Below are 25,052 nucleotides of genomic sequence, written 5' to 3' on the forward strand. Positions count from 1 at the left end.
TGTTGCTACCCCAGCTCAGATGTAGCACAAAAGAGAGGGGCTCTGGAGACCTGAGCCAGCAGAAAATCCCACTCTGATGTGCTGGGTCTGCTCCAGTGCCCCTGTAGCCTCTGTGGTGTCACTCTACAGGGACACCAGATGAAAAGAGCCATAAAAATAGCAGCTGATTGGACCCTTCAAATTCTGGCCTTGGAGCCCAAGCTTTGGACAGCTCATCCCAGATAATCAGTGAAGTGACAGTGAGGCACACACCTCGATAAAACTTGTGTATCCTCCTTTGCAGCCCAAGGGCCCACATGTTTTGGGACATACTGTTTAAAAGAATTAATGAGTCCTCACAGAGAGTGAATTTGCATCTGCTCTCCGATGAGCATGATGAGCATGACCTCTTTAAATGCTGTTATCTGAATCTTTCCCCTCCCTGGTGGCTAAATGACATCAAAATCAGTCATGTTGGCTTAACCCACAGAGAGTAAATGTCCTCTAGACTGTTCATTTTCTTCCTTTCTTTAAAAAAAAAAAAAAAAATAAAAGGCATCAAAGGAGGCAAAGATGGTGTTATTAAACACGCAGGACACAATAGGCACCAGCTTTCTTGACCATTTAACTCTTTTAGATCCATGGCTCAAATGGTGATGTTTAAATTATTCTTCCCCTTACATAAACTGTTAGCAGGGAATTTTAAAGTAAAATCTAAATGAGTTTTTTCTAACACTGGCATAACGTTCCCTATGCTTGTGTGCCATATTTTCATCTTACGTCACTGACATTGTGTCAGAAAATATTTGGCCTTAAAACTGGTGGTGGAGCAGAGACCAGAGTCCAGCCCCAAGAAATGATTTGGATGTAGCCCCGGTGAATTGGAGGGTGATGGAATTTAACTGTACAGTCACAGATTACACCATATTAATTAACCCCAGCACTTGAGAACAGTCCCTGAGCAGTTCCAGTTACTCCTACAGAGGTGATCTCTACAGCTTTCAGAGAGTTATTTGCCTGATTAACTTGTGAAGATCTCTCTGTCTCTGCTTGCCAGTTTTTAGAGCAGTTTGGGCCAGAGAGAGGACAGAAGGACTGCAGCTCCTTCAGAAAACAGCATTTACTTGCAGGATCAGGTCTCAGGTACCCGCTTATGCACTGGCATCTGCCTGACAGGGTGTTGCAACACCAACAGCTGCGCTCAGTTCAGTTCCCTCAGGTTGGGAAGATCCTCCAACACCCAGTGTTCAATGGGAAAAGAGTTTTCTTACTGCCTTGTGCCGTCTCCGAGCTGGTGGGTTTGATGACGCGATTCGCATCCTCGTGAAGGGCACCGAACCAGTCCTTTAGCCTGGAAGCCAGATTCCTCAGCTCCTTGTCTGTGCAAGCTAGGAAAGAACAAAGCACCAGGCTGAGTCAGGAGCACCAGGGAAAAGCCTCTCCCCAGAGAGTCCATTAGAAAAATTGTGTTTATGGTTGTAAAGTTCTCCTCATTAAGAGCTCTGAAGGAAGAAGAGAAGGTCAGGGAAAGGGATGCGAGATAAAAAGAAAATGTAAGTCATTATGAATTATAAGTTGTACGCAAGTACTTCCTGGGAAGCTGACATGGTTGGTGATGGAGGAAGTGCCAGGCACAGCTCCCCACGGGTTGGCAATTAGAGCTATGTAACCATTTAACTTAATGTTTTCACCTTTTAGGATTTGAGAGAAAAATATCACTCAAATAGATGGGGAGGAGGGACATCCTTGCCTAGACATGCTACTCGGAAAAGATGCTAGGGATAATTTATAACCACATTTGGCTTAGTATAAGGCTATTATCACCATAATAGAAAATATTTATACTTGTATACAGAAAAAAATGTTATGTTGCTCTAGTTCTACTGCAAGTGAGACTCTACCACCTCTGAAGGTTGTCAATTCCACTTTGTTATCCAGGTAAACAAATTTTATTATTCTCTATAAATTTTACTGAGAAGGATCTAATTTTCCCAGAAATTTCTGCCAAGAGATAAATGTCCAGGTGAAGAAAATATTTTTAAGGAACAAAGCTGCATTAGCCGCGAGTTTCTGTCAAAAACATTTTCTTGTTCCTGTATCATGTTTAGTGCTTAAAATTCACATGCTCAGGCAATTTTATTATTCCCGCTGTGCACTCATTCTACATTTTAAATGACATTCCTTGAAATACAGAGCAAGATTTTATGCCACAGAGGCAGACACAGTCTGCCTTCACAGTCACAGTAAGTCTTCTCCATCTCACTGCACATTATAATATTCCTCCTTCCACCTTTCTGAAGAACAATTGAGTCCCACAGCTCTCCCAAGTTAAACTCACTGCTCCAGCAACAAGGAACTTGCTGATATGCCACAGCTCTTCTAAGGATTTGTTTGCTCTCACACTTTAGTTTGGGACAGGAATAACTTGGAAGTTAAAAATAGAAATTATAGCCTTTTCTAAATTTGGTGGGAGAAGGAAAAAAGGAAAGGTTTTCCCATTTTTTTTTTCTATAACACTGAAAGAGTTTGATAAATTTTCCTATGAAAGATAAAAATATGAAGATCACTGTCCCTCTAAAGCTGAGTCCAGCTAAGGAAAAATCAGGTCTTAAACAAAACATCCCATCAATGTAAGATGAATGGAAGACAATGCAATATTAATTGTAAAGTGGACTACCTTTCTGCAAAAACTTACCACTTCATTTTCTCACTTGAATTAACATTACATTTTACTCATGGTAAACTATCTTATCTTTCCAATTCGGGTGAAAAAAATAAGGATTCAGTCGTCCAAGAAATGAGTAATATAGTTTTATAGTGCAAACTTGATACTTATTAAATAATCATTGGGGCAAATGTCACTTTTAGGAGGTCAAGGCTGGAACTCTGGACTACAAATATCCATTCTTTCCTGTGCCTTCCTGACCCCTCACTGAGCCTTCTGGACAGGTACACTGAGCTTCACAGACAGTCAAGGCCCAGGAAAAAGAAATGATAATGAAGAAAATACCTTCTAGATTCAGATCTGTGTACTTCCAAACACAAATCCAACCCCAGACACCACTGCAACCCAGAGTAAGCCAAATGCTTTGAGGGACACTAAATTTGCTCCCAAAGTCATCCTGTATGCAGGGCAGGAACAAGAGGCACATTGACCTCCTCTCCCAGGCTGCAGGACGCGCTCCCCAGGGCCAAATAAAGCCTCTAAAACAAATCTCACAAAGTGGTCATTTGGTGTAAACTGCATTGACTGGGGTAATCGGAATCCACTCTTTTAAATTGCAATACAAACCAGGATTGAATGCACAGCTTAGGTGGGACAGAAGTAATTAATTAATGGTAAAGAGAAGTAATTAATGGTAAATCAGACTTGAAACAACTCCTCTCTGTAACTGAGCAAATCAAATATTTCTGAGTCTGTAAAATGCCATTTGCAATGAAGCTGTTACAGTTTTTCCATGTCTGTAACTTCAGCCATATGGACAAACAGCTTTTTTGGAGGGCAGTGTTTGAGAGAGGACCCTGGGTGAATTTATTGCTCTTGTGTTTGCTGACCACAAACCCTGCAGATTTCCTTGGGAATTTGATCTGAAGCATATTGACAGTAAGCCCAGAACTGGAGTTTTCTGCATTCTGGATAGTTTTTCTGTGAATAACTGAGATATTCCTTAAGTATGCTGCTTAAGGATGATTCTGCAGTGAGTACGATGTTGAGGTTCCCTCTTAGGACTGCAGTCTTCCCTTACTAGAATAAATGCTGTTTCGTGAGTCAAACAGGAGCCAACTTTGCTATTAATATTGAGTGAATAATAAATTTCTGGACAAGACTTCAAAAATTTAATGCAAAGTTCAGTTAAATTTCTATTCAACTATTTAATACCTTCAATCTTACTTTCTCCTGCACATTAAAATAGAGGAAGTATCCTTTTATTTTACATTTCTTTTATTAAATTTTATTTTAATGCTACCATGCCTAGTTAGAAATATCCTGCCTTTCTACCCAATGGAACTGCATTCCATTTTTATTTATTTCATTTGAACATTATCAGAGGCATATAATCATTCTGAATTTGTTTGGTTTGGGGCACATTTGGGACACTTCAAAGTGGATTGACATTCAGAGGGCAGGAGTTTCATACAAAGTCAGTGCTCTGGCAACCAGGAACCAGAGCACTCCATGTTTTATTTCTGATGGTAGAGCCCATTAGTTGTATACCAAGCAATTAGAAAGCACGGCTCTGAGGAGCCCCTCATCTGAGCTCCTTATACATAAATTTACATTATAGAAGTTATAAAGCATTTTTAAGAACCCTCTTCATGAAAAATGCAGTGCAATTGTACCTCTTCACTATTAATAGAAGTTTCAAGTCACATTTCTCAGATGAGAAGAACAGGGCTGTAGGAGGAATGGATGTGATAATGGGTCTCTTGCTGTTTGAAGATTTATAAGGAGAGAACACCGGGGTTGCAAACAATATGGATATTGACATGACTTGAAGCACAGATTTAAAAATCCAAGCTGAGGAGAATCACCAAGGGAGGAACCTCTCCACGGCTCCTCTCCCACAACTGAAATCTGTCCTGTCAACTGTCAACAACCATTTAAAGCTGTGAAACAGACCCAAGTGCAAACATATGTAAATAGGCATTTTCACTGGCGTGTATCTTCTCCAAGATAAGAGACCCTGGCTCCAATTAATTTCCTACACCTTTTAAAGAGAAAGCAACCCACAGTTCCTTATCCTTGCCATTTTATTGATACCAACAAAGGTTCTGCTTTAGCAGCCATCTGATACCAGCTCCTCCTGTAACATTAACTCCTGGATCCTTCCCTGCTGCTGGCTTTGGGGTCTGCTCCCAGCCCACCCCGAGAGCAGCAGTGGGGAGGGCAGCTGCTCCAGCCAGGGATGGAGAGGCGAGCTGGGGAACATCAACCTGACCCCAGAGCACAGTCCCTGCACCTGAGGTGGCACTGGCACCTCGAGCAGGGGCAGAATCTGTCCCTGCTCTGAGTCTCAGCAAGGAGAACACAGGGGGAGGCTGTGAGAGCTGCTGGACCCAACAACGTCCTCAGATCTGCATCTGCTGATGTGACAAATCATCCTGCAGAAGTGATTTATTAACAAGCCCCTAAAGTGCAGATTTATTCCCAAGGGTGAAGCATTTGGTCCAGCAGTTATTTAGTCCTCACAAACTGAAAGCACTGTTGCTAAATACCTATTTTCACCAAGCAGAAAACATTAATCTGACCTAATGGAAAGCCATTAGCATGCTGTAAAGGCACAGGCTTTTATGGACCTGCTTTTGTTATGGACTTCTGCAGCTCTACAGATACTAATCTATATACATTGGTGGTGAAAATTAGCAGTATAATATTTAATTTCACTCTTTCAGATAGAGCCTTCCAACAGTACTTAGTGGTAGGAAACAACATTAAAACTGAACTTACCTGTAGATGTATAAGATTAAATCAATACTGAATCACATCCCATTTTCACTCCAGCCTAGCAAAGAAATATAGTAAAATCTCCATCCACTAACAAAATAAAAAAACCCCCAAGCCTCACAACTCCTACTGCAGTGAATTTTAAACAAAACTTAATACTTAGGAAGCACATTTCTGCAGGACTGTGTTAGTATCTCACTTTTGTATTAGTATCTCACTTGTTGCTGGAATATTCTGGACCTGTGTGGCAAAGAGGAAGTCCATATTGCCCAGGAACAAGTTACTGTGATATGTGACACTATTTCCCAAAAACCAAAGCATGCAACCAGGTTCACAGAATGTGTACAAAGGGTTTTGTGTCATTTGAGTTCCCTGTCACCTCTCTAACATCTGTCTGTTGCCTTCTCACTCCTGCTGTTCTTATTCTAATATTTCGTACAAATAGTACTACATTCCTACCAATTACATGTGGAGATACTGGTTCTTTGGGTTCATATTATTGTTATATAATATACTAACTAGTATATTAACTATACTAACTAGTTTCTTAGGTAGAGATTGAGGAGCCCTGATTGAGAAAGGGATGTACCCCTGAGAGGTGGAACAGCTTCAGCTGTTTCTGCACTGGAGAAAGAAAGAAACTGCAAATGCAGAGAAATTACAAAAAGAAGGGGAAAATAAAAACTTGGAATTTTAAAAATGCATATTTAGTTACTTAGGTTAGTGTTCTTCTCACGCAAATTAAATCTTGAGCTTAGGGACATGCCACTGCTTTTTAATGACCTGCTTAAGGATGCAAATGTGCTGCCATGGACCAGAATCAATGGGTTGTGGTCGAGGTGACCAGCCACAAAATGTAAATAAGAAACAGAAACCTTTGCAAGAGAGCCCATGGTTTGAGATGCTTTTTATTCCCTGAGCAACAAGAGGTAGAGGATGTATTATTGGAATCCTGCCCTGCCTGCTGCTTGGCTCAGAAGCTCTGTTGGTAGCACATGTGAGTGCTTTGTCATTTGTCCTGTGAGCCTGCAGGACAAGTCCATTTAGTTTTGATTAAAATGTGATATAGCACGAACCTAAATGGCATTGCCCAATACTGATTCCTCCAGTTAGAAGTAGGACAGGCATTATTTCAGCAATTCAGAAGGGAAAAAACTCTAATTTTTGTATTTTTGAAGACTAACTCAACAAAATTATATGGTAAAACATATTTAAAAACAATGTGGCAACACTTCTTAAAAAGGTTTGACATAACTGTACCTTAGCATGGAGGTTGACAGGAGATCTTTTGTTCCAAGTACTAATTTTTATATTATCTTTATATTTTGCATGCTTTGTAAAAAGAAAATGCAGTAATTTTAACCATGCTTTCTCTGACAAACATCATGACATTTTCTTGTAGGTAAGTCACCATCTTATTTCACCCTGCTCTAATTGTGTCCACATGTGTGTGGATTATTAAAACAGGCAGTTAAAAAATTGTAGCATCTTTCAGGCTAAGGGGGTGGGTCTGCTCCCAGAAATGCAGAATAGTGCTCGATTCTATAAACACTGCTGCTGCAGGAACTGGTTTGAAAGGAAGCAGCAAGATAAATTCAGGGCTGTGCTAACCTTCCACTTCCAATCCAACTCCACACAGATACATACAAACATGCACACATCTGTGAGACTTGTAGATGGCTCCCAAGTGTTCTATGTGTGATATTTTGGTGATGCAACTCCGGTGATAATTGCCTTCACAAATATTTCACTGCTCGTGGCTGGAAGGAGTAATGCTCTAATTTGCTCTTTTCATTGAGGCCCCAGGCAACTTCTTATAACAATAAAATATGAAGTATTATGCCAATAATTTTATGAAGTAGAATGGAATGGATTGTTTGCTGTTACTCTAAGGAAAGGTAGTGCATTCCAAACATGCCTTGCTGGGCTGCACAGCTCACATGTAAAGTCGCTCCTGTGACACCATGACAAAGCTCTACGTGGATATATTTGTCTAACTCTATTTTTGGCACTCACTGGCTATTCTTCCACAGCGCTGACACCTATGCTGATAACCACCTCTGATCCTTCTGTCACTTGTTTTGCCTTGTCTTATTGTACAGCAGCAGACGCCAAGATCCTGCAGTTCAGACTTTGAGATGATTACAGGAGCAGCTGAGTTATTGGGAAGATGAAATAGGCTTTGATCTGAAGCTCCTTTAAAATGGCACTTTTAAAACACAAAGCTCAGCTAGAACTGTGTGAACGAAGATTGAGAGCCACAAAGCTCCCTCGCTAGCGCTGGAGGCAAAGTGTACATCTGCTTTCCTAGTACTTACTGTTACTTCCTTTTGTGCTCACATTAATTGAAAAAACCCGGGAAAGTTCGTCTTTGCCAGGTGATTAAGAAGCCTGCAGCTTTATTTTAAATACATCCAAACTATAATGATGCTTGGGGACAGTCAGAGCCAAGCAGGAAGCTTGTGGGAGCAACGTCCCTTGTGACATTCTGGACATGTCAGGTACTAATTAAAACGTTATCTCCTGCATGGTTCTTAGCCTCCCAAAATTCATTTGCCAGCTCACTCTAATGCCCTCATTCAATTCTGTCCAAGCACCTGAAAGGTGGAATAGAGTTATATCATTTGAAAACTAAAGCAGAGCAAATAAAAATGTCTGACTGCGTGGACTTTTCCAACAGTTCTGCAGCACTCTGGATAAAAAAAGGCTTTATAGAGTCATCATGTCCCTTCTTGCCTTCCTTCTTCCCTCCCTCTCTCCCTCTCTTTTTTACACTCTGGACAGATGTCCCCAGCAGGTCTCAGAGAAGAGGCTCCAGTTGGCTTTAGCCATGGCCTGTCCAGCACTGGCCAACCTTTGCAAAAGGGCTGAGCTCTTAGAAAAACTGACCACTGCTCTGAGTTCAAAGCAGTGTTTAAAATAGACACACAACTCACAGCCCATGGGAGGTTTTCACAGATATTTGACTTTGCTGCCACAGCTCAGCAGTATTGCACTCTAAGGCATTAGGAATAACAAGTAAGCAAAGCTGGGAGGATAATTAAGAGTAGAAACAAAGCTGACTGTGGTTAAAATGAAGGAATTGTGGGACAGTTGTTTTTAGACAGAGTAGAGTGTGCATATTTGGGCTTTAAATGGAATTGTTTCCCACAGACCTTCCAAAACCACAGCTGAAAATGTTAGAGACAACCTGCTGAACTTCACATCCAGGAGGTTGTTTTGCTCCACTTGAGGAACAAAGAGAAATTTTAGATTCTGATCTTTGGTAAAAATGTTCTCAGTTACAGTAGTTGGAAATAACTTGAGCTGGTGATGTTAAGGGCAGCTGCTACTTTCCATAAAGAAAATGGCCTTGAGCTGGAAAGAGCAAAATTATTTTCAGGAAGTAAAATTAGTAATTTGACAGTATTTGAGAAGAAATGGGCAGATCTATTTATGTCTAATTGGAGCAGGAAAGCAACAGTCAAGAATAAAAATGAAAAGACTATATATAGGAGCAAAAAGTGAAAACACAGTATGATTTCACAGAAGGCCTATGTTGAAGCACAAGCACACGCACCACTTCTCAGAAATAAAGTTGAAAATATTACTATATATGAAATGAGCTGTAAGAGACTTCTAATTTTTATAGTTCCTTGTGCAATCACAGATAGACCTAAAATGAATTAGGAAAAAACCCAATGGCAGTAGATAATTTTTGTAAAATGTCATAGTAAAAAGAGATATTCCTTATTATTTGATACCATTCTTTCCAAACACATCAAGGTGGTTCATGGGATAAAACTACTTTACACAATTCCGTTCTTCTGCCACTCCTCCATCTCTTTAAGTTTGTTCAAATCTAAAATTTAGGAGCTCCCAGTTGGTCATTGGGTTTAATTTTTTTGCTTTAATGTGAAAAGTTTTTATTTTTATGGGCAGCAAGATCCAAATGCCTGTGTGTGCTGGAAATGCTTGTTTTGGAGGTAATGTTTGGGCTCTCCACCGTCACAGCAATGATCACTGCTCCACCTGAAGAAAAGAACTGCAGGATATTGTACAGAAAGGCAAAGGCAGGGCTCTCACTGTGCAGCCTGAGTGGATCTAGCACAGGCCATTTCCAGAGACAGTGAGCAGTAGGACTGATCTGCTTCCTCACAGGAAAAAAACCCACCCCACATTCTTCCCACAGTCCCTGCTGGGGTATCAGATACTGCTTAAACCCTGCAGAAGGACACAGGAATTGATTGGAAAGACTCCTTCTTCCAGGAACTGCTGCTCTATCTGACTGAAAAAAAGAGGGGAACAATTGAGTAGATTCACTTAATTTTTACTAGAGCCCACCATCCTTATTCTCTTCCTGAGGGACCCTTGAAAAGCGACAAATAAATCCAATTTGCCTGTGCTTGAGCAGGATGGAGAGAGAGATACTCGTGAGTCAGCATATGCCAGCAGAAGCTGGTTTTCCCCCTCATTAACTTTTTTGCACATCAGCTGATTTTTACTTTATACTGTGCTGATTTTCTCTGCTCCCTACAGAATGTCATCACATCTGATACCACCAGGGCTTCATTAATGTAAAATGTTGTCATGTGGTGAATTATTCTTAAATGAGAAAACACAGACAGCCCTAGAAGAGAAAATGAGGAGTTGTCGGACAGCATGTGGCTGGGAGCGTTTGAAGGTGTCCCACAGGAATCCCTCCAGCAAATTGTTGGGAAACCTGATTGAAATTCAGTAAGAAAGTGCAAATGAGACAACATAGCTCCCCTGTGGATTGCAAAGATCCCCTGGCAGGAAATCAGGACTATCTGTGCCCTGCTGCACTTCGCAAAGGCAGAAATGCACAAAGGCCAGGAGGAAACGCAGCGCCCTGAGCCTGCGCTCAGGGGGAACAACCAGGAGGAGCAGAGATCACCGTGAGGAAACACAAGAATTCTGAATTCTGAGAGCCAGCTTGGCATGGATTTATGATCTGACTAGGATTTTATTGGAGCCATTTGTACACCAGAGCAGTGCCGTTAACAGGAGCGCAGAGCGATCGGTACATGAGCAAACTCACTTGTCTGGGATGGTTCATCAGTGCTCAAGTGCATCCCATTAACAAAGGCATTAGAATGCACTGCTCATTAGATGCACAAGAAAGTGCATCACAAGCAGGGGTTTGGCTTCTGGGCAGACAACTCTCGTGTGGTGTGAGCAGAGGGACTGTGGAAACTCCCCAAACTCCACAGGACCCCAGCTGGGGGTGAAATGAGTAAGCATCTCCTCCCTCACAGAACCTCTGCCTGGGAACCTGCCTGAATCTACCCTGGTAAAGTGATGGAGTGGTTCAATTTTTAACAGACTTTGGTGCTTTTGGCTGAGGTGGTCACTGACACTGTCCTGGCCTCTGTTTCTGGACCAAAGAGCTGGAGTAATGCTAAAGCACAAAACAAATTTCTCCAGGATTAAAAAGAGGATAGCTAAGATGAGCTGAGTGTCAGAGAAGGCTGTAGATAAAAAAGGCTCAAAATACTCACTGTCTATTGTTTGCCTACTGTAACATGTATTATCTCATGTAGCCACAAAACTTCATTTGACAGAGTAAAGAAAAATATGAGATGGGCTTACTAATGAACACCTGGCACTTAGAAGCTGTGGGAATCAAAAACTTCAAAAAAGTATGGAATGTAGCTGCAAACATCTCCTACTAATGCATGTTTTGAAGAATCATTTAAAGAAATGTCAATTCTTTTCTCAGCTCTTGATGTGCATTTGTGTATTTTTAAAGTCTTTTAGAGGCAGGATTGAGTTTTGTGTATTCAAGGATATGGTTTATTGAAAATGTATCCAAGGATATGGTTTATTGAAAATGTCCCGATTTTTAAAAATGTTTGCACTACTGAAATATTTAACATCCAAAATAATAGAAAAGCAGTTGAGATCAAAACCATCCTGTGGCATTATGAAAACCATAAGCCGTGCAATTCCAAAAAAGATAAAAATGGCTTGTGTGAAAAGAATTTGTTTTGTAGAAAAAAAATGACAGATTTGGAACTGTGGCTGAGAAAGCTTTGAAAGTGGCCAGCCTGACAGGGTGTATTGTAGGGCAGTTGTAAGCTCTTGTAGATGCAATTATTATCATCTCCCCAAAGCACAGGCAAGTCTGTGAGCAAAAAAAAGGCAAAGAATAGCAGAAAAGGCTGCCTGGAAAAGAGACCTCCCCCCCCTTTTTCAGGCATAGATGCTGACTTGCTGATGGCTTAAGCCAAAGTCAAAATTACCTGAATCTAATTTAAGATGCGGTCATTCTGAAGAAAATTAAATTCCTGGATTGTACCTGCTGAAAGAATGGGTGAGGAAAGAGAAATGTTCTGGGAGGGGGGAGCAGCAGGGGTCTGAATGGAGATCTGGGTGGGTTCTTCCAGCCCCATCCCCTGCCAGGCCACAGAAGTGCTCTTCAGAGCAATTATTTCATCAGAGTGGCTGTGGATCAATGTTCTCAAAGTGTTTGCAATTAGAACATCTTGTCAGAGGTCCAGCCAGGCATCCTGGAGGAATGAATCTTTGGAATGCAGGATGGAGCTGTACACTGTGCAAACATCAGCAGCTTTCCAGTGGCAGCTCTGAAACTGGGAACTCCGAGGCTGTGCTGGATTCTCTAACGCTGCAGAGAGCTGTCTACAGGAATTCATCCTTTTGTGAAAACAGTATTTTGCCTAGATTTTTTTATTTACAGACTGTCCATTTCAAATCCCAGATTTCAGAACATGTAACCATACTATTACAATTAGACTACGGGCCTGCATCTGATTTACTGAATTTACGTGGGTAGCTGAAAGTTCCAGGTGTCACAAATTGAAAGAATTTTAGAATATATTATTTAGTCTTCCTCCAAAAGTTGCCTTATGCCTTTGAGATTTCACTATTCCTTTGGTGCTCCTGAAGGATGCAGGGATATAATTTCTCATTCCATATATTTAATTTTTTAAAATTTTTATTTTTATTTTTTTATTCACTATAGAGCTGGAATGTACTTTCGCCGTTTTGTCACAACTCCCTGGACATTAAAGTACCTGCAGATGACAGGACTTTACTGCACCATTTGCTATACCTGTCAGGAAAAGCAGTCATCCCATAAAGGCGACAAAGTCTCATCATTTCATTGTGAGCTAACAACCACAGGCTGTTCTCTGTGTGCCTCAGTGCTAAGGATCAAAAATTATTCCCTACTACCCTTCCTATGACTGATCATAGAAATGCACTTCTAGTGTTAAGAAAATCTTGGAGAAGTCACTGGGATTATTTTTTCCCTTTCTGAAGCCTTCCCTGACAGCAACAGGAGGCTGGATTTAAGTATCTGTGTACCAACAGGTGGAGGGGACACACATTCATTCTTGCTCACAGTCTGACAGAGCTGCCTCCATGCAAGTAATAATGCAAGAGGTTCTTCCTCCTTCTGTTGTGGTAAAGGCTGGCAGTAAAGAGAAAAAAAATCACCCTTGAATTAATACCCTCTGTCTGCAAAAAGCACTGCTGAAAGCCCAATTATTTTGACAGATACAGAGGAAAGCAAAAAAAAAAAAAAAAAAAAAAAAAAAAAAGGGACTTAGGACTTAGGTAAATTACAATGGAAGGACTCAATGTATATCTAAAAGTATCTCAGGATTTTGCAGTAAATAATGCTTTCAAAGGAAATGGTAATCTTTCTGCACTGAAAGCTTGTGATCTTACCATCTTTACTTCAGATCATAGTACTGAGCATCATTACAAGAATGTGCTCTTTGAAGCCTGTGTACTCTATTTTCCTTCTATTCATCATAAATACTCTTTCTGTGAAAGCGTGCTCTGCCACTGTGCACGCATTTTTCTTTCTAAGATTTAATTCATTTCCTAAAGAAACATCATGCAAAAATCAATCTTGCCAGTACAAGTTCACAAGGCCTGATTCATTTAACAGATGATTTATTGACAACTGTGAGATAGAAAATAATGAAATGTTGTTACTAAGAGCAACATTACAGGTTTCCAACAGTGTGTATTGAGGTGGTGCACACAGAGGATGTTAATGCTCCTTCGTGGGCACGGGAGACACTGCAAGAAGAAAGAAGAGAGCTGGCCATGGCTCATGGCTGGCTTCCAGCTTCTAGTCCAGCTCCCCCTTTGCATGCCCACCTAATGTTATTGCATAAATCCTGACCTTTGCTGTGGCTGGTTTGATTGAAAAGCAATAGTTTGTGGAAGGAGAGGTAAGAAAGCCAGTGTCCTTTTACATACCCAGCTCTTCAGAGAAAATGTGAAAGTTCCACCAAAACTGCATACGAAGGAGCAGACCCCAAGTGAGTGTGGCAGTTGATGTTTTCATACCTAATGTGGAAAGTACTTGACTAAGTAGTGCCACACACAGGGGTTAAAGACTTCCCTTCCTTCTCTCTTTCCTTCTTGTCCCTTTTTCACACAGTGCCAAAGAATGCAGAGTTTGCAGTTCTCCAGGCAGAATGCACCTTGGATTTCTTAACATGGTGTATAGATCCTTTTTATTTTCTACTAGAGGACATGGGGAAAAGAACCAACTCCCTGCACCACGCCTTTACCTATATATTCCACAAGTGTGGTGCGATCCTGGATTGTCTCATAAAAATAAAGATTTCCCCTGAGCTGTCTTATGCTCTCATATTCATCATGATTTGAATGATCGAATGTGACCTTCACCAGGATAACTGCTTTGCTGTCCCCAAGTCAGGCATTAAATCATCCAAATTTTAGTTCAATAGCTCTTGTAAAAGAGTCCAAGCCCTAATGTCAAATGTTCATGCTGCTGATTCAAAGTACCTGCACACACCCTGGGCAGAGAGCATCTGGTCCCAGACACAGAAATGGCTTTGACATCTTCCTTGTTCCTGAGCACTGAGGAGCTGGGGCTGAGCTGGCAGGAAAATGCCCTTGTGCTCCAGATATCATGGTCAGAATCCTCATGAGGAACTCAGCAAAAAGACCATTTAACGCCTAGAAAGCAGCAATGAAACATCACTGTGCTGCATTAGAAAGCAAGCAGTTCTGAGCACAGCCTGTCCCACCAGACTGGTCCCTGGGCCAGACTCCTAAAGCCCAGCACTGCACAGCTGAGAAGTTGGTTTCCTTAAGTGACCCATCATGCTCAATGCTAGACAAGCATAGGAAACAACTTCTCATGCATGAAAGACTCTATGCTTTTTGGAAAACGTAAAAAAAGTAAAGCAAATCCTTAATCCTTCTTTCTGAAAAATAGCAGGAAAAGAAATTACTCCTACAGATTTCTAAAGTGCAAAAAGTGAGGGATGTTTGGCGTGCTTCATTAGACAGACAAAAATAGAAAACATTTTGAAAACACGGAGTTAAATACATCCACAGGACTCCATAGAAAAAATAAAAAAAGTAGGCAAGATTAAAATCTATTCCCAGAAAGATAATTTAAACCCAGAATGATACATTCCTTCCCCAGTAATCAGTCTACAAATAGGATGATTTAACTGAGACCCTCAACATCTCTGTAACAGAAACTTAGGAAAAACTGATTAATTCAATTGTACTATATTGCACTGTCAAAATTATAAAGTGAAAATGTTAACTCAGCCTACAAGGCCTTTTTACTCTGTAACGGAATTCAGCTGTAATTAAAAAACAAAATCTCAAGCACCCACATTTCATGAAAACAAGTCTATCTATTTTCCTGTGTCAGCGGAAGGGTGAGTGGGAAGCCCAGGAGAAGAACTCAGGCAGCGGTGTATTTACAGCCAGCAGTCACAAGGTAGCAGCACAAAACATCCGTCTAAAGGACTTCTTGAAGATCCCAGGGAGGCGGAGGTGATGAGGACACAGCCCTGAGTGTGCAGGGACACAACTCGCGGCAATCAAGGGCTTAGTGGGGAGGAAGCTCAGTGCAGGGGTAGCCCTTGCCAACCCCTGAGCCAGCCAGCAAAAGCCCAGTGAATGAACAGAGCTTTCTTGGGATTCCCTCTAGGTGAGAGATGTGGAATATGACCCGACATCAGGGCACAAGGAGAGCAGGGAGCAGAGGGGGTCTGGCAGGGTCATGGAGGGAAACCTTACATCTGACAGGGTCTCACAGCTTACAAATTGGCTGCTCAGCCCCGGGGCTGACCCACTTTCCAGCGAGAATGGATTGCTTTCTCCTTCCAGTACCTTCTCTACACACTTTTTTAAAAAAAGGATTCATATCAGTTCTCCGTATGTTACACTGTATATACAGTGTGATGAAATACATATGCATGCACAGTAACTCAGGATTTTCAAAAATAAATCTGTATTCTAGGACACAAATGTAGAGGTCAATAGGTCAACAAAGATTAATAAATTCATTCTTTAGTTCCTATAAGGGGTGGAAGGACTCAAAAATGAACTATGATCTGCAATAGAGTTGTAGCGGAATATTCACAGATTTCTCAAGAGCTGGATTTTTTGGCTATTGATCTGCCAATCACTTTTCTGTCAGAGGAAATCCAGTTATCCACATCTCACTGAGTCTTTTTCACCTAGTTGCTTTTATAGTTGTATATCTGTATCTTTTATGGTATCTCAGAATGAAAAATTCAATAGCTGCTGTGTTGAATTCTAAAGATAATTATTCTGCTTGTTTAGAAAATGAAAATGACTCGCACTTCTCTCTCCTCTTGCTCTCACCATCAGTTTACTTTCAAACAACTTGGTATACTGCACTAAATTAAAAAAAAAAGTACCTTTTGTTATACTGATGTTGTCTGGGCAAATGCTACAGCTACAGCATTGTCCCTGCCATCAGAATACATTTGTAAAACTGTTGAATAAAAGCTCTCTAGTACAGGAATTACTGTGACTTCTCACTTTAAGAATGTTGCAATCATTCTTCTTTACTTACTACAGATCCACCATAAATCCCAGTGACCTCCCCATTGTTTGGGAGCTCACTCAACTCCCTCTCTGTTCAAAAGCACCACCAGAATTTCCTTCCTAGCTCAGCATCCACTTTCTGCACACCAGTAAAGACAGACTCATCCATTACAAATGGAGCCAAAATTGATGCCAACCCCTCTTCCTCTATTTCTCCAACTCTCAGCTACCTGCAGTGCAGTTTTCTCAGGAATCTTGTCCTCTGAGGTTTCTGCCTTCCACATTTTTCTGCCTGTTTTCTTGCAGGTCCCATTCCTGCTCTCTGCAGCGATCTGGGAGATGCCCTCTGTCCCTCCTTTTGTCCTCCACAAACACAAAATCAGTTCAGTTTCCAAGATACATGTGTGAAAGATGAATGGATTGACTTCTTCTCATCAGACTGAAATGTTTGTCTAAATTTCATTCACCTCCCAAATGTCAGCTGCTCAGCTTACATTCCCCACAGGCAGAACTGAGCTCTTCATTGCTCCTCTCTAGTGTTCAAACCCCTTCACTGCAGATTTCCCCCCACCCTTTTTCTGAATGGGGCTGCAGCCTTTCCCAGGACTGTCTCAAGTTTATCTCTGTCTAAATGTTGTGCAAAGTCAGTAAATGATACTTTAAAACATCATTTCCAATCCATTGTCATAGGGAACCCGGTTCTATCAGTTCTCCTCCTGCTTATTCTCACATCCTTTCCTCTGGCCTTGCTGAGTCCCACCATCATCTATTCATATCCTTTCAAAATGCTTCTGAAAAGACAATTTTGCCAAGTTAAAATCGCCCAGTTCCTCATGCTGACCATGCCATCTCTGCTCCCTGCATTTTTCACTGTTCTCCCAGCCCCCACACAGAGCACATGAGCTGTAAGTCTCAGTTTTGAGACCCTTTACAGTTTCTATTTCACTTCTCATCACACTTCTACTGAGCCATCACTGACTTCTCTCTGTTAACGACGACAGCCTTTATTACCCAGTTGCTAAATTTTGAAACAAGTATCTTCAGCTTTTCTTGTCATACCTGTCAGAAACTCTCTGTAAACCCTGCAAAGTCATGTTCAGAGACTTCTGAAACTCAACTTTAACATGATGCTTACAAAAAACCCAGACAAATACACGACAATTCTTGTCTGAGGCACTAATTGTAAGACTGCCCATATTGCTGACCTGTGCTGGCACATTTTTAATTAGCAGCGCTGGTGTTGTTTCTTCAACCTACTTTGCTTTATGTAGGTTGTAAACTTTTTGCTTAGAAACCATATTTTTATTCCTTTTACATGAAATGGGCATAGCAAATATCTGACTGCTTTATTAGCTAAGCAAGGAAATTGTTAAAAGGAAGGTGTCTCAAAATAGAGAACTGTATAACCCCTTCCAGATGCATAAAATGTATCTTGCAAAGGATATGGAGATGAATATAACAATTTGGCATTGTGTCAGAAAGAAAACCCACTAATTGGGATGGATGATGATAAAGAGAAAATCAAAAATTCATGGCATGATTTAGTTCAATGTAAATCTGAAAAACACCCCAGCAGTGTCAGGGAAATTATTCTATATTTGTTTAAGCGAGAGGCTGCACAGGATGCAATTCAGCCATCTGTGCTTGGCCCATCTGTACTTTGAAAAGTACTGTAGGACTGTGCTGCACCACTTCTGCTGTCAAACTTGGGAGATGCTACAAGAAATGCCAAGGAGCATGAATGGTGGGTGACAGCACATTGACTGAGATCTCTTTTTCAAATTGTCTTCTCTCTAGTCCCTTACAGATACATTTCAAATCAAATTCACTGACTAAATCTTCCTAAGAACTCCTTGAAATTACTTTTTTTTTTCCCTAAATTGTTCAGCTATTTCTACTCTTCAATGGAAAGAGAAACTACCACCATCAGTTAATGATTATATATAAAAAATGAAATAAATAGTGCTCTAAATAACAAAACTAACAATGTCTGCTTTGCTTTAGATTTGTTTCCTATGTCCCCAATGGCTTTGAGCCCATAGAACACTCTAAAGTCACACGTGCCAAAGTCAAGCCCAAACTGCCTTCCCACAAAACTGAACCTCCAAGGAGCAGCTACAGGGACTTTGCTGCTGTCTGCAGGACCTGGTGTCAGGCCAGGGAACTGCCAAACCTTCCCCTTGAGCCTCTCTTGTCAGCCCATCTCTCAATTTTGTCCCAAACCAGATAGGAATCACCACTTCCACTTCTCTGCTTGAGCTGATGTATAGGTCCAACAGGTGTGAAAGGCAGTTCAGCAAACACATTGCACAGCTTTCATTAAAAACCCCTCAAATGTATTTAAATGCAACAGAGGAAAATAGTTCTTGATTCAGATAACTCCTCTCCATGGGTTTATTTTAAAAGCAGGCAAAATTGTGTTGAAGCCACTGAAGTACTGATGTACTTTTCCCCCCGACTCCGACTGCTGTGAGGAAACAGCTCTGCTGTGTTTACCAGGGACACAGGGACAGAGGACACAGGGACACAGGGACACAGGGAACAGGGACACAGGGACAGAGGACACAGGGACACAGGGACACAGGGACACAGGGAACAGGGACACAGGGACACAGGACACAGGGACACAGGGACACAAGGACACAGGGGCACAGGGTCTCTGCCATCAGATGGGATCTCCTTTCAGTGGTTTCTTTCCTCTTAGATACAACAAAGGCAGCTGCAATGAATTCATATCTACATATTCAGAAAACACTTCAGTTAAGTGAGAGTGGGCTGGTACAAAGCCTTACTAGCAGAGAACCATATCTGTGCTGCAAAGAAAATAGTAAAACCCACTTAGCTGTGAATTAATACATAATGAACAACTGACAATAATTATTTCAATCTAGTGCTCCTGACCTGCTTCAACACTTCCTTCCTTTTTCACTAATAATTTTTCAGATGGTGTTGCACTTGATTTCTTAACCACAAAGGCCCTTAGTAGTTTGTGTTTTCCATTAATTCTCTGTATAATAGTAAGTATCGCTTCCCCCAAGACAGAAGTGTAAATGACTGACTCTTTTTTTTTTTTTTTTTTTTTTTTTTTTTTTTTTTTTTTTATGATGAGAATGCAAACCTTGTGACTTAGGGCTCAGCAGAGCTCAACACATCTCATGGACCTTTACTCTGATAAGGCTTTGCTACAGAATGAGGGAATTCAGTGAAGTGTGGTGGGTGCAATTAAAATTGTGTTATGCTGTTGATCCACAGGCAGATAAATTCTGTAAGAATTAAATTGCATTGGTTTGTTAAAAAAAAAATTGGCTGTTCATTTCCTTGTAAAAAACAACATCAATTTAAAGAGGGTGAATCTATAAATCTGAAATGAATTACAGTAGTTCACAAGTTTCTCAGAATAAACAGATGTCTATTTACTTCCCTACCAAGAGACTCCACACTTTATGAAGGGTGCAGTGAACCAGTTCAATAACAATTACAAGCCGAAGGGATCTACATGCACAGATTGCTGACTGCTGGCACATTAATCCACTTTTTTTCCATCCAGAGAATAAACTTCTTAGCAGAAAATACTGAGATTTTCTGGGAATGAAGGTCACAGGTTTAAATCAAAATGTTCTGTTTGTAATTTTTTTATTTGCCATTCATTGAAACAAATATGATTAGATGCAAATAAGCCTGGCATCAAATGTCATGATGTGGGCAGATCACTTTGCTCAGAGTGCAGAAAAAATTCTGCTTATTTTCCTTGTGTATTAATGGCAATATTTCATCATCTTTAAGAGTCCAATCACAATATGTTCTATGTGGAATATTATAAATCAAGAGTCCTGCTTGCTTGTTACAAGGACCTGAAGTTTAAAGAGACTGGCCTTTTGGAAAAGTTATTCTTTATCACATTTATCAGTCTGTGAAAATCAGAGTAAAAAGTCACCTGTTACAGTCTTGTCTAACAAAATATTAATACGTACTCTCTCATAGACAGCAGCAATTACTCACAGGGCTGTGGAGATAATGGGAAGAAACTAATGGAAATTACTTTGCACACGCACACAAATTCTTGCATTAAAATCAGATGAAAGTCAGATAAAATTGCACCAGGTTTGAAGCTGAAGCCACGTAAAAAAATTTTTAGTTAATGGGCATGCCTTCATTCTGAAAAGAACATTAGCTCATACTGGGAAGTAATCTGTTGCAGATTTACCTGTGAATATTTATAATAAGGAGAATAATACATATTATATGATCTTTTCCTCAAGTTATTTATGTAGATAAGATGAAGACAGTGTACAATAAAGTTTATATAAACAGGATGAAAGATCAGGGTTGAAGAGCAGGAGCAGCTCTTAGAAGAGAAGCAGACAGGCATTTTCTGGCAAGAATCCATTTCAAAAGCCTTGTGCTCATGAGAACAGAGTCAGGATCAAACAAATGGATGTGAGGCAGGAAAGAGCCAATCTGTATGTGCTCAGGCAGTTTGCTGGTGATGAATTGAAGTTTTTGGTGGCACACAACACATTCAGAAGAGTGTCATTTTTGCCAGGAGCTGGGATAGCAACATAGGAGCTGGGCAAAGAGGACAAAGCAGGATGCTGACACACAGAAGACCACAGCTCCTGACAGTGTTTTACACACAGAGCACCTGGAAGTGCAGGATGCTGACACACAGAGCTCCTGTAAGTGTGCAAGCACCTCTTGGCCAGCCAAGGAGTGACTGAGTGTGAAAAGAAAGAGACTGAGGTGCATTGGAAGATGGGAGCACGCCTTAGAAAAGAGGATGTAGTTAGAGGGATGAGGAGAGGCAGACTTTCCTTCTGCTGCTGTTTCATTGCCATGCCACACACTGCCTCAAATCTTCTCATGATTTTCCAACTAAAATAATCAGTTGCATCCTTTGGGATAATGTCAATAGTTCTTGAGAGAGTCAACTGAAGTCTGCCATTTCCCTTTTAATTTAGAATCCTGAAGTTCCAGTAGCTATCAGTGAGGAGAAAAAAAAAAAAAAAAAAAAAAAAATCAAAATATGAGGATTGTGATTTGATTATAACAAGAAAATACATTTTTCACTTCTAAAGTTGTAACTCTGGTAATTTTTTCTTTCTTTCACCCTTAAATAGTTATTTCTGAAATCTGACTGCCTACCTCATCTCTTCTCCTACCTGCTTATCATACAGGTAGCAAATCTTGGAGGGAACTTCTATTCACCATTGCCATTTATTTTTCTTGTAGCAGATATATATCCATTCCTTAAGTATATAATTTATTACTGGGCTTTTAAAAATCTCTTCTGCAAATCCGTGGAGTTTTTTTTACTACACATTCTCAAAATACTTGCAGGGTGTCAGTAAGGCTCATTTATGTATGCAGTTATTTATGGACAGGAAACAACGCATCTGCTTCCTTCAAGAATGATTCCATGTGCACATAAACCCAATACTATATTCTCCAGGAATTCACAGAAAGTTAATAGAATAAGTGGTTGGAAAGTGCTTTAGGGAAAAGGATCTTGATGTCTTGTTAGAATTAGGTTACAGTGGTATTAATCTTTTCCTTCTTATCTAGGTACGTATGCAACATCCAAAACACTAGTGAGCCATTTTTTGGAAAAGATTTTTCAATATCCATCTAAGAACAACAAAAAAGGGTAAAATCCAGACCAACAGCAGCTTTAGGAAAGAAACCAGTTGCTTTCAACTACACTCTACCAACCTGTTTTTCAGAACTGTTGACAGCACTAGGTATCACACAGATGCTGCTTGTGAAAGTGGTGTTGTGCTTATTCTGCTGAAGGTAATCCCTTCTAGAGACAGATGAAAACACAGCGCTATCACTGCAGTATCTGCCTGACTTGTTCACTTGAAACTCCCCCAGTTCTTCTGGGACAGTATCAGATCATCCACATCACTGTGCACATTTTATTCTCATCACAGGAGGAGGGTGCCAGCATTCAGTCCCTCCTTCCCCCAGAGGTGAACAGAGTACTGAATAAGCAATAGTAGGCAATAAAAGTATGCAAATAATGCAGGCCTGAACCCAAACTGCACACATCTCCATTTTATTCTAGAGCATGGTCTAAGCTAAATTCAGAACTGTGTTTTCTCCAACTGCAAGACCATAGGGACATCAACAGGTTGCCCAGGGAGCCCAGCATCTAGAGAAATTTAGCTTTGATTTGCTTGGTTTTCACCTCCAGGCCCAGTTAGGAGCAGTTGTGTTGGTGATAGATTAGGCTTACAGTGATGAAGCTATTGGCTTGGCTTTCTTCAACTTACACATTCAGGCTCTTTGTTCCCTCTGTAACTACAGGTGTGCCAAGAACAAGGTGAGATGAGTGCAGCTCCTACATGGGGAGTGCTCTGTCCCCAGCCCAAGCCTGAACATGCTGTGAATACTAAAACCTGGAGCAGCACAACACTGCAACGTTGCCGCAGAAGGTTTAGTGTAAAAAGCAGTATTTGAATAATTTCTCATTCTCACTACAATCATTAACATAAAATCAATTTATGTTGTGACATTTTCAGTTCTTATTATGATCTCTGTCACAAGAGGGAGGTTTTCAATCCCCCATAAAGTCTCTAAGAGACAGCACAATAATATGCACTAAGTGCATTATACAGTTTCTAATTTGACCTTTTCACGGTTCTACAGTTTGACTGCTTGGTCACTCCTGTTCCTTGGCTGTCTTGGTAATCTGAGAGGAACAGGTGGAATGGTAAATAATCAAAATACTAAATCTTTAAAAGGTTAACTTCATACTGCAAGTGACTTACAGGTTATACATATTCTGGGCTCTTACTGTGCAGCCCAGAAAAAAGCAGGAAGAAAAGGAAATGACAGACAATGCTCTTAAGCCAGTGACAAAAGGAATTTGGGAAAAGAGTAAAATTGGTGTGTAATAGCCACTAATTTTATTCTGCCAGTAGTTCATGTGTATTTATGCTGTGTGAAATCATCTTCTCTTGATGGAGATGTGGAGGGGTCTACTCACCCTTCACCCTGAAAAGGTCTGAGAGCCCCGAATAGCGTATTCTGACCCAATGCTAATCCTCTTCCTGCAGCCATGGTTTTAGGGTTCTTCGTTTTGTATGAAACTTTAAAGTAATAAAGAGTGAACCTAGCACTGAGTAAAAGAAGTGGCAGGGAATAATCTTCTGTTGTTATTGTTTTAAACAGTGGAATTTACTGCAAAGGGACCCAGGGTCATGCAAGAAATGAGGGGATTGCAGGTGCTGAAGGAGAACAGGGAGAAACCAATCTACCCACATGGACAACCAGGGATGATTTGACCCTCACCTGAATGGACTGCACTAAAACCAGAGCATTCCTTTCGACTCTTTGGGGATGCCCTGAATTACTGTCCCACAGCCAGGCAGAATTCTCCTCCCAGGAAAAGGGATGGGGAGACAGGCTAAGAAACTAGGTCAGTTTCTAGAACAAGTTCTGTGCCAGTGGCAACCCCCCCTCCCCAAACTCTAAGAAGGGCTGGACAAAGGGTACAAAATGTCACTTGGAGTGACAATGTATCCCCACAATACTCTCACAGATGTACAGAAGGAAGGGAAGGATGATAAAGGTCTCAAATGATTAATAAAAAATATGATGGCCACTATACTACAAATATATAAAGTTTTATATTGTGCCTTTCTTACAGGAGAATGCTTAGAAATGAACAACAACAACAAAACCAGCAACCTAAAAGGGAGAAACCCTTTCTTTAATGAGATTTTAGAAGGGATCCTATTATACAGAGAGAAGTGCAGCTCTGGCTGGAAGGGGTCAGGGGAGGGGTCACCTCATGAGGCACTGCTGAGTTTGGCTTCAAAGCTTCTGTGAAGCTCTAACTCCACATCCTATTTATTCATCCTAAGAAAGGGGGAACAGAGTTTTTCAAGTATTTGAAACTCATAAGCAAGTTAACTTTCTGCTCACAGTCTGGGAAGACTTTCAGAAAGGGGAACAGCCACAACCAACATGCAGAGGAGCTCCTCTCTATTCCCTACTAAAGTGGCAATAATCTCTATTGCTTTGTAGCCCATAAAGCAATAAAGAGCTGCTAAGATTAATTAAACTCTGAAGAGAAACCAAAGTGTTTAATCAATCACCAGTGTTGTTTGCTGCTGCTATACCATTCATAGGGATTATTATATAGCAATTTGAATTACAAAGCAAAGCAACAGCAATATAAGAAGGGTGTTATTAGTCAGTGTTTGGATCTCTAGTTCCAGGTACTGGGAACTTGCTTTTTCATGGTATTTGAAAATTATTAACAGGTTCACACTGACCATTCATTCCCTTCAGCTGTGAGTGCTCAGCAGTTCTGTAAATCAGGCCTCAGGGCTTCAAATCAGGAAACTGGAAAATTAGAAGATGCAGCTAATGACCCTTTGTGAAAAATTTGGCTTAGGAAGATGGGCACCATTGCAAAGGAAATCAGAGCCAGGGACTGCTCCAGAATTAAATTCTCCAGGAGATCACACATCAGCTGCTCTGCCTACGTGTGGTTTTTTTCCTCTCCCTGTTCTTCACCCTTTGTGATTTTGCTGCCCCTTGGGCTCTGCAGCTTTGGAGAAATATGACAGAACTCTCAGCTCCTGTACTCTGTAACCTGACATGGGCAAAACAACACCACCACTCTGAGAAAATGCCACGGACTAAACGGTAGAAAAAAATTGCAATAAAACCCACATGATATTGCATACAGAAATGAGTTTAATTAATCCTATCTAATAGATGGATTTGGCATCCTTTCCTCATTTCAAGTGTACTTTGAAAACCAAACAATTATTTGACAATGATTTAA

The 25,052-nt window shown here is 40.7% G+C and overlaps 1 protein-coding gene across 1 annotated transcript in view; it reads right to left on the reverse strand.

The window, feature by feature from the left end:
- The window catches only part of SPOCK1 (SPARC (osteonectin), cwcv and kazal like domains proteoglycan 1), a 276,373-nt gene that overhangs the window by 17,024 nt on the left and 234,297 nt on the right, over nucleotides 1-25,052 (reverse strand). Inside the window, exon 7 of the mRNA XM_040078277.2 lies at nucleotides 1,251-1,367. Within this exon, the coding sequence (XP_039934211.1) occupies nucleotides 1,251-1,367 (117 nt within the window). The remainder of the gene's footprint in view (nucleotides 1-1,250; nucleotides 1,368-25,052) is intronic.

The sequence above is a fragment of the Hirundo rustica genome, chromosome 14, assembly GCF_015227805.2.
Source record: "Hirundo rustica isolate bHirRus1 chromosome 14, bHirRus1.pri.v3, whole genome shotgun sequence".
NCBI classification, from domain to species: Eukaryota; Metazoa; Chordata; class Aves; order Passeriformes; family Hirundinidae; genus Hirundo; species Hirundo rustica.